The sequence below is a fragment of the Salvelinus fontinalis genome, chromosome 3, assembly GCF_029448725.1.
Source record: "Salvelinus fontinalis isolate EN_2023a chromosome 3, ASM2944872v1, whole genome shotgun sequence".
Lineage (NCBI taxonomy): Eukaryota > Metazoa > Chordata > Actinopteri > Salmoniformes > Salmonidae > Salvelinus > Salvelinus fontinalis.
In genome coordinates this window covers 77,875,010-77,888,676 of record NC_074667.1, presented here as the reverse complement: position 1 = coordinate 77,888,676, position 13,667 = coordinate 77,875,010, and the positions used below count along the sequence as shown (strand labels likewise).

Below are 13,667 nucleotides of genomic sequence, written 5' to 3'. Positions count from 1 at the left end.
ATGAGGGCTGTTAGGACACTGTCTGTCTGTGGAGTATGGGGGCTGTTCAGACACTGTCTGTCTGTGGAGTATGGGGGCTGTTAGGACACTGTCTGTCTGTGGAGTATGGGGGCTGTTCAGACACTGTCTGTCTGTGGAGTATGAGGGCTGTTAGGACACTGTCTGTCTGTGGAGTATGGGGGCTGTTCAGAGACAAGAGCTGTTAGGACACTGTCTGTCTGTGGAGTATGGGGGCTGTTCAGAGACAAGAGCTGTTAGGACACTGGCTGTGTGTGGCTCTAAATAAGAGCATCTGCTAAATGACTAAAACGTAATGTAACGGATTCTGTTACTAGCTTGGCCACAGATCCCATTAGCACCCCAGTAGACCTACTGGCATCTAGTGCTGTAGGCCTATCCAGTACTGATAGTTCATGACACCATCATCATTACTGACATTCTACAACAATGGGAAACGGAGACATTAGCTTCAGGGGCGCTGCACTGTGGCTGACCCCATACTATTATCAATATGTGTGTGTTTTAGAGCTGTGGTGTGTTGTAGAGCTGTGGGGTGTGTTTTAGAGCTGTGGGGTGTGTTTTAGAGCTGTGGGGTGTGTTGTAGAGCTGTGGGGTGTGTTGTAGAGCTGTGGGGTGTGTTTTAGAGCTGTGGGGTGTGTTTTAGAGCTGTGGGGTGTGTTTTAGAGCTGTGGGGTGTTGTAGAACTGTGGGGTGTGTTTTAGAGCTGTGGGGTGTGTTGTAGAGCTGTGGGGTGTGTTTTAGAGCTGTGGTGTGTTGTATAGCTGTGGGGTGTGTTTTAGAGCTGTGGGGTGTGTTTTAGAGCTGTGGGGTGTTGTAGAGCTGTGGGGTGTGTTTTAGAGCTGTGGGGTGTGTTGTAGAGCTGTGGGGTGTGTTTTAGAGCTGTGGGGTGTGTTGTAGAGCTGTGGGGTGTGTTTTAGAGCTGTGGGGTGTTGTAGAGCTGTGGGGTGTGTTGTAGAGCTGTGGGGTGTGTTGTAGAGCTGTGGGGTGTGTTTTAGAGCTGTGGGGTGTGTTTTAGAGCTGTGTGGTGTGTTGTAGAGCTGTGGGGTGTGTTGTAGAGCTGTGGGGTGTGTTTTAGAGCTGTGGGGTGTTGTAGAGCTGTGGGGTGTGTTGTAGAGCTGTGGGGTGTGTTTTAGAGCTGTGGGGTGTGTTTTAAAGCTGAGGGGTGTGTTTTAGAGCTGTGGGGTGTGTTTTAGAGCTGTGGGGTGTGTTTTAAAGCTGAGGGGTGTGTTTTAAAGCTGAGGGGTGTGTTTTAGAGCTGTGGGGTGTGTTTTAAAGCTGAGGGGTGTGTTTTAGAGCTGTGGGGTGTGTTTTAAAGCTGAGGGGTGTGTTTTAGAGCTGTGGGGTGTGTTTTAAAGCTGAGGGGTGTGTTTTAGAGCTGTGGGGTGTGTTTTAAAGCTGAGGGGTGTGTTGTAGAGCTGTGGGGTGTGTTTTAAAGCTGAGGGGTGTGTTGTAGAGCTGTGGGGTGTGTTTTAAAGCTGAGGGGTGTGTTTTAGAGCTGTGGGGTGTGTTTTAAAGCTGAGGGGTGTGTTGTAGAGCTGTGGGGTGTGTTTTAGAGCTGTGGGGTGTGTTTTAGAGCTGAGGGGTGTGTTTTAGAGCTGTGGGGTGTGTTTTAAAGCTGAGGGGTGTGTTTTAGAGCTGTGGGGTGTGTTTTAGAGCTGTGGGGTGTGTTTTAAAGCTGAGGGGTGTGTTTTAAAGCTGAGGGGTGTGTTTTAGAGCTGTGGGGTGTGTTTTAAAGCTGAGGGGTGTGTTGTAGAGCTGTGGGGTGTGTTTTAGAGCTGTGGGGTGGGGGGTGAGAGCACAGCAGAATGTAACAGTTGCACTGTAGTAGAAGTTACAGTTCTATTGTGCCCCACTGAGGGTCTGTGTGTTCTTATCGTGTCAGCCAGACACGGCTCTACTTCATTCTATTATAGTCTCTATACTTCTCTATACTTATTGTCTGTTAGACAATAGACCTGCTCTTCTCCTCTTTGTGTTGTTGTTGGACAGATTACAGTTAAGAATAGATGTATAAACTGAACTGAAACGTTTCATGAAATAGCTAACATAGTTTTCAGAGTGTATTGTTTATAGATGAGATCTTACGAGCATCCTCTTTTAGTATACATTTTGACATGCATTCAGCTTCAGTGGGAGAACTTGCTATATGCAAATAAACATTTATTAACAGTGACAATTAACAATTGAAGTTTGTTTGAATGCAGAGCGAACACATTTTAAATCATGTACTTCTTGTTTATTTTTTCCTCTCCTCTTCCTCCTCCTTTACCCCCTCCTCTTCCTCCTCCTTTACCCCCTCCTCTTCCTTCTCCCTTACCCCTTCCTGCTCCCTCCTTCCAGCTGACTCCCTGACCGTTACGTCCACTCCGCGAGGTGAGGTAACTCTCCAGTTAGGCTCCCCCATCACTCTGACCTGCGAGGTGTCTGGTTTGGCCCCTGGGGGCCGCTCGGGCCTGCTGGTTCAGTGGATGAGGAGGGGCACCGTGAGCAGCGAGGACAGGGCATTGACGGGTGGAGGTGTGGAGGTTGGTATTGATTATTGTTATTGGTTATTAGGATCTTCCTTTTAGCCCGCTAAGGAAGTCCTTACAGTTGTCCAATTCTTTTATCACTTTTGTCTTTTTAATTATGAAATGGAAAACTTTGGCAAATTATTCAGCTATTTGCTGCTGCTATTGATAGTATGTAATGCTTCCAATTGTAGATAAACCATATTATTTGGAGCCAGGAAGGCTATTGGTCAACAGTTATTTTGGATCGTAAAGTAAATAATGCTTGATTGGCTAGTCGTTTTCCAAACACAACTCAGGTTAACCTTTCTGTCTACCTCTATCTCTGTCTGTCCCCTCTCCCAGGTGGAGGTGGCCCGGTACGGCCCAGACGGGGTGGTGAGCTGGGGAGATGACTCCAGCCGGGGGGGTCGGAGTGGAGGGGGTTCCATGGAGAAGGAGGTGGAGGGACGGTACTCTCTCAGGTTGTTCTCTGCCCACCCAGCTGACACGGGGGTGTACCGTTGTGCTGTGAGCGTCTACGCTGGGAGGCTTAACCCGGGACCCTCCAGTGCTGCTACCCTCACACAGAGGTCAGAGGGGGTCACCGTCAACCTCAAGACCAAAGGTAAGAGAAAAGACAGACACAAAACCACCTTCTCCCCACAAACTGTGGCCTAGTTCACTCCTCCTCATGGATTTAAAAAAGATGTTTTGGTATAATGGAGAAAACTCCCCCAATCTACTTAACAGCAATCCAGTGTGTTTAAGTCCTTGAGGGATGAGTAAGTAACTGGGGGGATCCTGGGGGACTACAGCCAGTGGATATCTATACAAGTTAAGTCAGGATTCTGGAAGTTGTCCTGGTAAAGCTAAGAGACTAAAACCACTTGACCTTCTACGAGGTTGGGCAGTAGTCTGTAAACAAAGATACTCCATTAACATGAGCATTGCCATGACGTGGTTTGATTGAATTAACAACCAAATACCTAATTGAATTGAACTTATGTTAACGATGTAAGTTGATGCTAATTGAACCTAATTGAATGACGAGCATCTCTCTGTCCCTGTGTCCCTTCAGAGGTCAAGGTGTCAGCAGTAGCCAACCTTCCCCGCGGCCCCCTCCTGAAGAGAGGTGATACCGTCACCCTGCTCTGCAACGTATCCGTGGTAACCACCGGCCCTGCACAGGTGGAGGTCCAATGGCTGCAGAGGGCGGTCTTCCCGGCCCAGGAGGGTGGGGCTACAGCAGGGGGTGTGATCATAGAGAAGGGTGGTGACAAGCCGTCAGTAGAGGAGAAGGGGACGGTGTTAGCATCTCTTACCTATGAGGGCCTATCCAGGCCATATAAGAACCACAGCTCTGAGGTGATTGGTTCAATTTATTTGGCAGTTTAAAAAAAATACATGCAGTCAATATATACCTTATTAAGAAGACTATCAAGGATAACACAATAAAGTATATCAAAGATAAAACAATTGTAATGACTACTATGTGGTTGTCTTACCTACCTTATTTGAATGCACTGTATTTCTCTAGATAACAGCGTCTGCTAAAATACTAAAATACATCTGCTAAATGACTTCCGTTGTGGTCCTTTTTGGACTACAGGTCAGTATGGACCGGGTGTCTCCAGGCACCTACAGGCTGAGGATCTTCTCCGCCCAGGACCAGGACCAGGGCCTGTTTGTCTGCCAGGCTGAGGTGTGGGGACAAGACCCCCGTGGAGGATGGTACAACACCGGGGCCAAGGCCCAGTCAGAGGGTGTCAGGGTCTACCTGTACGCCAGAGGTGAGTGTCACTGGGTCTGGGACTGCTAGCTATTTCACATACAGCGAGTGGTGACGAATCACTGCAGCAGACACACTCATCATCAGTTCCTAATACAAAAGAGTGGCTCTGTGAATCACTGATGGTAGTCAGGAAGTGTCTGTATGTCTCTTGTGTTTTCACTCTCCCACTCACTGTCTTTTGGAGGCTGTTAGCCAACAGTTATTAGGTATCATAGATAGTCTTCTTTGAAACATGGCTAACCTATCCTGTCTAATACTGGCATCCTGTCTAATACTCCCAATGGTAAATTAAACGGTTTATGAGGAAAGCTAGTCGTTTTCTGAACTTGACTAACTCATTCCTCCCCTCCCTCCTCTCTATCTCCCCACCCTCCTCTCTATCTCCCCACCCTCCTCTCTATCTCCCCTCCCTCCTCTCTATCTCCCCTCTCTCCTCTCTATCTCCCCTCTCTCCTCTCTATCTCCTCTCTCTCCTCTCTATCTCCCCTCTCTCCTCTCTATCTCCCCTCCCTCCTCTCTATCTCCCCTCTCTCCTCTCTATCTCCCCACCCTCCTCTCTATCTCCCCACCCTCCTCTCTATCTCCCCTCCCTCCTCTCTATCTCCCCTCTCTCCTCTCTATCTCCCCTCTCTCCTCTCTATCTCCTCTCTCTCCTCTCTATCTCCCCTCCCTCCTCTCTATCTCCCCTCCCTCCTCTCTATCTCCCCTCCCTCCTCTCTATCTCCTCTCTCTCCTCTCTATCTCCCCTCTCTCCTCTCTATCTCCCCTCCCTCCTCTCTATCTCCTCTCTCTCCTCTCTATCTCCCCTCCCTCCTCTCTATCTCCCCTCCCTCCTCTCTATCTCCCCTCTCTCCTCTCTATCTCCCCTCCCTCCTCTCTATCTCCCCTCCCTCCTCTCTATCTCCCCTCTCTCCTCTCTATCTCCCCTCCCTCCTCTCTATCTCCCCACCCTCCTCTCTATCTCCCCTCCCTCCTCTCTATCTCCCCTCCCTCCTCTCTATCTCCCCTCCCTCCTCTCTATCTCCCCTCTCTCCTCTCTATCTCCTCTCTCTCCTCTCTATCTCCCCTCCCTCCTCTCTATCTCCCCTCCCTCCTCTCTATCTCCCCTCTCTCCTCTCTATCTCCTCTCTCTCCTCTCTATCTCCTCTCTCTCCTCTCTATCTCCCCACCCTCCTCTCTATCTCCCCACCCTCCTCTCTATCTCCCCTCCCTCCTCTCTATCTCCCCTCCCTCCTCTCTATCTCCCCTCCCTCCTCTCTATCTCCCCTCCCTCCTCTCTATCTCCCCTCCCTCCTCTCTATCTCCCCTCCCTCCTCTCTATCTCCCCTCCCTCCTCTCTATCTCCCCTCTCTCCTCTCTATCTCCCCTCCCTCCTCTCTATCTCCCCTCCCTCCTCTCTATCTCCCCTCTCTCCTCTCTATCTCCCCTCCCTCCTCTCTATCTCCCCACCCTCCTCTCTATCTCCCCTCCCTCCTCTCTATCTCCCCTCCCTCCTCTCTATCTCCCCTCCCTCCTCTCTATCTCCCCTCTCTCCTCTCTATCTCCTCTCTCTCCTCTCTATCTCCCCTCCCTCCTCTCTATCTCCCCTCCCTCCTCTCTATCTCCCCTCTCTCCTCTCTATCTCCTCTCTCTCCTCTCTATCTCCTCTCTCTCCTCTCTATCTCCCCTCTCTCCTCTCTATCTCCCCACCCTCCTCTCTATCTCCCCACCCTCCTCTCTATCTCCCCTCCCTCCTCTCTATCTCCCCTCCCTCCTCTCTATCTCCCCTCCCTCCTCTCTATCTCCCCTCCCTCCTCTCTATCTCCCCTCTCTCCTCTCTATCTCCTCTCTCTCCTCTCTATCTCCCCTCTCTCCTCTCTATCTCCCCACCCTCCTCTCTATCTCCCCACCCTCCTCTCTATCTCCCCTCCCTCCTCTCTATCTCCCCTCCCTCCTCTCTATCTCCCCTCCCTCCTCTCTATCTCCCCTCCCTCCTCTCTATCTCCCCTCCCTCCTCTCTATCTCCCCTCCCTCCTCTCTATCTCCTCTCTCTCCTCTCTATCTCCCCTCCCTCCTCTCTATCTCCCCTCCCTCCTCTCTATCTCCCCTCCCTCCTCTCTATCTCCTCTCTCTCCTCTCTATCTCCCCTCTCTCCTCTCTATCTCCCCTCCCTCCTCTCTATCTCCTCTCTCTCCTCTCTATCTCCCCTCCCTCCTCTCTATCTCCCCTCCCTCCTCTCTATCTCCCCTCTCTCCTCTCTATCTCCTCTCTCTCCTCTCTATCTCCCCTCTCTCCTCTCTATCTCCCCTCCCTCCTCTCTATCTCCCCTCCCTCCTCTCTATCTCCCCTCCCTCCTCTCTATCTCCCCTCTCTCCTCTCTATCTCCCCTCCCTCCTCTCTATCTCCCCTCCCTCCTCTCTATCTCCCCTCCCTCCTCTCTATCTCCCCTCCCTCCTCTCTATCTCCCCTCTCTCCTCTCTCTCCTCTCTATCTCCTCTCTATCTCCTCTCTATCTCCTCTCTCTCTCCTCTCTATCTCCTCTCTATCTCCTCTCTATCTCCTCTCTCTGTCCTCTCTATCTCCCCTCTCTCCTCTCTTCTCTCTCTGTCTCTGCAGCGGCCGACCTGCTCCTCATCCCCTTGGTTGTGGGCGTGTCCTCTGCCTTGTTTGTGGGCGTGGTCATCATCGCCACGGTAACCTGTTGCTTCATGAATCGATTGGCTAGGCAGCGCTCCCCGAAATAGGAAGTAGGAAGTCACGACAACGTATAACGTATAAGTTCACTGAATGGTCATCGACGAAGAGGTAAAAAAAAAAGACCGAAAATAAAACAACTAGTGGACTGTAAAAAGTTTCAAATCAAGGAATTGGAACTCTCAGACCTACGCGATGTCCACATCCAGATGTAAATACGGCTATGTAACAAATAGTGTTGATCTAATCTGGGACAGTGACCAAGAGAAAGACACTAGCACTACTTCTCCTACCGGTCATACAGACGTTTGATTGTTTCACATGGTACCATTTCCACTTGTTCCTAATATGTTTCATCCAGCTTGTTTCTGTTGTATAAACCCCCACCGTATCAACCTCTTTTCAGACTTCCATAGCAAACCTAACCAAACAGCTGGCTCTTATTCAGCACGGTTACAACAACAATGGTGGATGCGTATCTAGGCCAGCACAGAACAGCTTGGTTTGGCTCAGTAGTGTACAAAGCCAGTTAGGTGTTTGATATGTCAACACTGTCAGAAATGGACTATGAAGTAGTTCAATCACAAATGTTGACTTAGAAGAGACACTGATTAGTTATCCCTTTTTGTTTTGGTTTATTTATTTTCCTTGGCAACCACCCTCTCACAAGAGAGTGGTTTATAATATTCATATGACGTTAGCGTTAAAGTTGTATCGTTCGAATGGCATGATTGTTAAATGATATATCTGTGTTGCCCAACTCCGGTCCTCGAGTATCCCCATCAGAACACATTTTGTTGTTGTTGTTGTAGCCCCGGACAAAAACACCTGATTCAACTTGTCAAGGAGCTTGTTGATTAGTTGACAGATAGAATCAGGTGTATCTTGTCCGGGGGCCACAACGAAAAATATGTACTATTGGGCGTACTCAAGGACCGGAGTTGGACAACGCTGTGATATAGGATTGAAGATTTAATGCAATGCATGTTGAGGTAGAGTAAGTCTTACACTGCCACTACTACTAACAACAGTCCCTCTAGTCTAAAGAAAACCCATCTCAGCAATACCACCGGTGGTAGCGTTAAACCGGTGTTTTATCGCTATGAAGTCAACACTGTCACTGTATAGAAACCGTAGTGCTGTCAAATTAAATGGAGTACCAGAATCTTTTTAATTCCACTTAAAGCACTGAATACCTAGACCGCTATATCAGGACAGGGAAGTTAATGTACACTTCCTGTATTCAATCAACACTCTGTAAATACTGGGCTACACTAGTAAACAAAGCCATTTGTTTGTATGAGCCTGATCCCAGATCTGTTTGTTCTGTTTTGCCAATTCCTATTGTTTATCTATGGTGCCAAACATAAGCGTTGTCAAGATGAGACGAACAAGTCTAGGATCAGGTTAGGACTCGGCCAGGGGATATTCTGATGCTGAGAAGAACAATAACGAAGCATTCCAGACAGTCTGCTAAACCGAGTAAAAAAAATACAAAAAATGTAAAAGTTATTTCTGTATCTATTTTAGACATTTATGAAGAGAGTTAATATACGATAGTAAGCATCCATGCACTAAGCTGAATTCTGCGTGTTACGGTATACTCCAGAGAGATTCGTTTTTTATTTTTACTTCTAGAACTTAAGATAAGATGAGACCCTACTTGAAATGCTGTGCTTGTCCGTGAGCTGAGCGGATGACTTTAACATTCAACGGCTGTCTGTTTGTTCTTAAAGCACTTGGACCAAAACTAGTCTCGCTTGGCAGACTCGTACAGTGGCTGTGGGAAAGAGACCAAATCCATTTCCCCTGGAACCATTCAAACCTGTTGAATAAGTTACTGACTGTTGTTTCAGTGTAAAGTCTTGTTGCTGTTCTGTTCTCTTAGTGTAGTCTTTTTAAACCATTTACGCAATGGTTTATGGTTGATTCCTGATTGATTCATTTTGTTTTATTATTTCTTTGCAATTTGTGTTATGGTGGTCAAATTAAGAAGAAAAAAATGGCAAAGAATTTAAAAATATATATTTTTATGATACATCCAGTAAACAGGAAGAAGACATGTGTTGTTGTCCTATGGAACAGCTGTGCCCTGAGCTACTAGGATAGGATGTACTCTCCTCTCCTCTGGGCAGCCATGTGGGTCAGATGACAGGCCTGGGTGGGGTTGACTGAGACCACAATCACCACGGGTCTATTAAGCTAAGTGAAATTCAACCATTTGGAATGCTGCAGAGATACATGTCACACATAGACTTGACATTATTCCCTATTCGACTCAGCAGAGATACATGTTACACATTGACTTGACATTATTCCCTATTCTACTCAGCAGAGATACATGTTACACATAGACTTGACATTATTCCCTATTCTACTCAGCAGAGAAGCATGTCTGCACAGGACACATTTCTCTCTGAACGTGCTGTAATGCAGTCTGCTGGGTAAGTGATAACTTCCAAGTTCAGGGTGTTTTCTTCTACTGAAGTTTGGCATCCCGAGTGGCGCAGCGGTCCAAGGCACTGCATCTCAGCGCAAGAGGCGTCACTGCAGTCCCTGGTTTGAATCCAGGCTGCATCACATCTGGCTGTGATTGGGAGTCTGATAGGGCGGCGCATAATTGACCCAGCTTCGTGTGGGGTAGGCCGTCATTGTAAATAAGAATTTGTTCTAATTAATTAAATAAATAAATTAAATGAAAAGTGTATTCTCCGCTGTGCACATGGTAGCCTGCCTATGACAGTGAGATGGACTCTAATATCGAGTTCCTCTGTCCACTATGACCAACAACATGCCCCAGACTCCCTTTGGATGGATAAATCTCAAACCGACCAACCCAGAGACAAATATTCAGAAACCCTCTACAAACAACAACAAACTATTTTAAACACATGGCTCTGGGCCAATCTCTCTCTCTCAATTCAATTCAATTCAATTGACTTTATTGACATGGCAAGTTCGTTATTACTTACATTGTCAAAGTATACATATCGAAAATAAAAATCAAATATATATGTATATATATATACGAAATATATATATATTTATATATAAATAAATGGTGGGACCAACAGCAATAATAACAGTAGTAGTGGACATGGGATTACCATTAACAACAACTACAACAACAATATAATATCTCTATAATATCTCTCTCTCCCTCTCTCTCTCTCTCTCTCTCTCTCTCTCTCTCTCTCTCTCTCTTCCTCTCTCTCTCTCTCTCTCTCTCCCTCTCTCTCTCTCCCTCTTCCCCTCTCTCGCTCTCTCTTCCTCTCTCTCTCTCTCTCTCTCTCTCTTCCTCTCTCTCTCTTCCTCTCTCTCTCTCTCTCTCTCTTCCTCTCTCTCTCTTCCTCTCTCTCTCTCTCTCTCTCTTCCTCTCTCTCTCTCTCTCTCTCTCTTCCTCTCTCTCTCTCTCTCTTCCTCTCTCTCTCTCTCTTCCTCTCTCTCTCTCTCTCTCTCTCTCTCTCCCTCTCTCTCTCTCCCTCTTCCCCTCTCTCGCTCTCTCTTCCTCTCTCTCTCTCTCTCTCTCTTCCTCTCTCTCTCTCTCTCTTCCTCTCTCTCTCTCTCTCTCTCTTCCTCTCTCTCTCTCTCTCTTCCTCTCTCTCTCTCTCTTCCTCTCTCTCTCTCTCTTCCTCTCTCTCTCTCTCTCTCCCTCTTCCCCTCTCTCTCTCTCTCTCTCTCTCTCTCTCTCCCTCTTCCCCTCTCTCTCTCTCTCTCTCCCTCTTCCCCTCTCTCTCTCTCTCTCTCTCTCTCTCTCCCTCTTCCCCTCTCTCGCTCTCTCTCCCTCTCTCTCTCTCCCTCTTCCCCTCTGTCTCTCTCTCTCTCTCTCTCTCCCTCTCTCTCTCTCCCTCTTCCCCTCTCTCGCTCTCTCTTCCTCTCTCTCTCTCTCTCTCTCTCTCTTCCTCTCTCTCTCTCTCTCTTCCTCTCTCTCTCTCTCTCTTCCTCTCTCTCTCTCTCTCTCTCTTCCTCTCTCTCTCTCTCTCTTCCTCTCTCTCGCTCTCTCTTCCTCTCTCTCTCTCTCCCTCTTCCCCTCTCTCGCTCTCTCTTCCTCTCTCCCTCTCTCTCTCTCTCTCTCTCTCTCTCCCTCTTCCCCTCTCTCGCTCTCTCTTCTTCTCTCTCTCTCTCTCCCTCTTCCCCTCTCTCGCTCTCTCTTCCTCTCTCTCTCTCTCTTCCTCTCTCTCTCTCTCTCTCTCTTCCTCTCTCTCTCTCTCTCTTCCTCTCTCTCTCCCTCCCTCCCTCTCCCTCCCTCTCTCTGTCTCTGTCTCCAGCCCATAGGAATAGAATTATTGTACTATTCTAATTCTAATAATTCTATACCCAAGCCGCTGATTATGATTCATATTAGTGGTAGTCATGCGTTAGGAAAAACATTGATCTGCGATGTTCTGGACTGTGAGCCACTTACTTCCAGAGATCAACTGGCGAAAAAGCTGGTTTATCCTCTAGCTCTCTAGCCTCTGAACGATGCCCCTGGCTGGCTCCCCCACGTGATCACATTCACCACAGCAGCACTGGAGAGACGGGAAAAAGAGAGAGAGAGACAGAGAGAGAGGGGAGGGGTAGAGAGAGAGAGTAGCACTGGATAGAGAGAGGGGGGGGAGTGGGCAGAGCGAGTGGGAGGGAGGGAGAGAGAGAGGGGAGGGGTAGAGAGAGAGAGTAGCACTGGATAGAGAGAGGGGGGGAGTGGGCAGAATGAGTGGGAGGGAGAGAGAGAGGGGAGTGGTAGAGAGAGAGAGTAGCACTGGATAGAGAGAGGGGGGGAGTGGGCAGAATGAGTGGGAGAGAGAGAGGGGAGGGGTAGAGAGAGAGAGTAGCACTGGATAGAGAGAGGGGGGGAGTGGGCAGAACGAGTGGGAGACAGAGAGAGAGGGGAGGGGTAGAGAGAGAGAGTAGCACTGGATAGAGAGAGGGGGGGTGTGGGTAGAGCGAGTGGGAGGGAGAGAGAGAGAGAGGGGAGGGGTAGAGAGAGAGAGTAGCACTGGATAGAGAGAGGGGGGGTGTGGGTAGAGCGAGTGGGAGGGAGAGAGAGAGAGAGGGGAGGGGTAGAGAGAGAGAGTAGCACTGGATAGAGACAGGGAGTAGAGGGGGGAGAGAGAGGAGAGAGGGAGAGACAGATCAACGCTGGATAGAGAGAGGGGGGGAGTGGGCAGAACGAGTGGGAGGGAGAGAGAGAGGGGAGGGGTAGAGAGAGAGAGAGGGCGGGATGTGGGCAAAGCGAGTGGGAGGGAGAGAGAGAGGGGAGGGGTAGAGAGAGAGAGTAGCACTGGATAGAGAGAGGGGGGTGTGGGCAGAGCGAGTGGGAGAGGAGGGGTAGAGGGAGAGAGGGGGGGTGTGGGCAGAGCGAGTGGGAGGGAGAGAGAGGGAGAGACAGAGGGAGAGAGAGAGAGAGAGGAGAGAGAGAGAGAGGAGAGAGAGAGAGAGGAGAGAGAGTGGGAGAGGAGGGGTAGAGGGAGAGAGGGGGGGTGTGGGCAGAGCGAGTGGGAGGGAGAGAGAGGGAGAGACAGAGGGAGAGAGAGAGAGAGAGGAGAGAGAGAGAGAGGAGAGAGAGAGAGAGGAGAGAGAGAGGGAGAGAGAGAGAGGAGAGAGGGGAGAGACAGAGATCAACGCTGGATAGAGAGAGGACAGAGTGCGCCAAGTGAATGTAACTGAATACATGTTCACTGCTCCTCTCTTTCCTTAATCCCCATGTTTATGGGTTCAGCCCTCTCTGTAACCCCTCCCCCACTGTGTTATCGCTGTGTATCATCACTGTGGCATTTGGTTTATTTAATACCCTGCTCCTGCCCGTCCCTGACCGACTGGCTGTAAATATGGTAACTGGCACACTGACCAAACTGCAGCTAAAGCCACTTAAATGGCACCCTATCCCCTATTTTAGTGCACTGCTTTTGACCAGAGCCCTCTGGCACCTATTCCCTATTTAGTGCACTGCTTTTGACCAGAGCCCTCTGGCACCCTATTCCCTATTTTAGTGCACTGCTTTTGACCAGAGCCCTCTGGCACCCTATTCCCTATTTTAGTGCACTGCTTTTGACCAGAGCCCTCTGGCACCCTATTCCCTATTTAGTGCACTGCTTTTGACCAGAGCCCTCTGGCACCCTATCCCCTATTTTAGTGCAATGCTTTTGACCAGAGCCCTCTGGCACCCTATTCCCTATTTTAGTGCACTGCTTTTGACCTGAGCCCTATGGGATTGCAAACATGGTGACTGGCCCACTGTCGAGGCTTCAGCAACTTCCCGAAATTGTATTTCTGTTACCATGTTGCATTATTGGGGGGGAGGGGGGGGGTAGGTGAAATAAGATAAATAATGTTGACATGTAAAAATAAAATTTCAGGAAGTTTTCTTTTAAAAGTGATTACTTTAACGTGGTTTTACCTGAGTTACTTTTTTAATTACCGCCCCTGCTATTGACATACAGCAGTTTGTAGGTTTGTGTGTATGTCTCCTGTTGTGTTAGTGTGCCACTACCCAACCACTGTAATATGGTGTTATTATGCTGTTTATAAACACTTTGTTTACTGCTTTAATGACCACCGTCTGTTCTGTTTTTCATTTGTATTTTAATGTATCGTTTTTTTGCTGCCATTTGATAAAATCAATAAACCACTCCTGATTTATTGTAGGCACGTGCTGTTGTTATTGTTGTTGTGGTATTATCTAGTATTACAAGCTCGCACCTAACAAA

General features: G+C 48.6%; 1 protein-coding gene across 1 annotated transcript in view; it reads left to right on the top strand.

Moving 5' to 3' along the window:
• igsf8 (immunoglobulin superfamily, member 8) overlaps positions 1 to 13,604 on the top strand; it is a 20,779-nt gene extending 7,175 nt beyond the window's left edge. The window contains exons 5-9 of the mRNA XM_055918104.1: positions 2,362 to 2,546; positions 2,877 to 3,138; positions 3,592 to 3,878; positions 4,123 to 4,303; positions 6,901 to 13,604. Coding sequence (XP_055774079.1) covers positions 2,362 to 2,546; positions 2,877 to 3,138; positions 3,592 to 3,878; positions 4,123 to 4,303; positions 6,901 to 7,028 — 1,043 coding nt within the window. The 3' untranslated portion in view covers positions 7,029 to 13,604. The remainder of the gene's footprint in view (positions 1 to 2,361; positions 2,547 to 2,876; positions 3,139 to 3,591; positions 3,879 to 4,122; positions 4,304 to 6,900) is intronic.
• Positions 13,605 to 13,667: the final 63 nt, after the last annotated feature.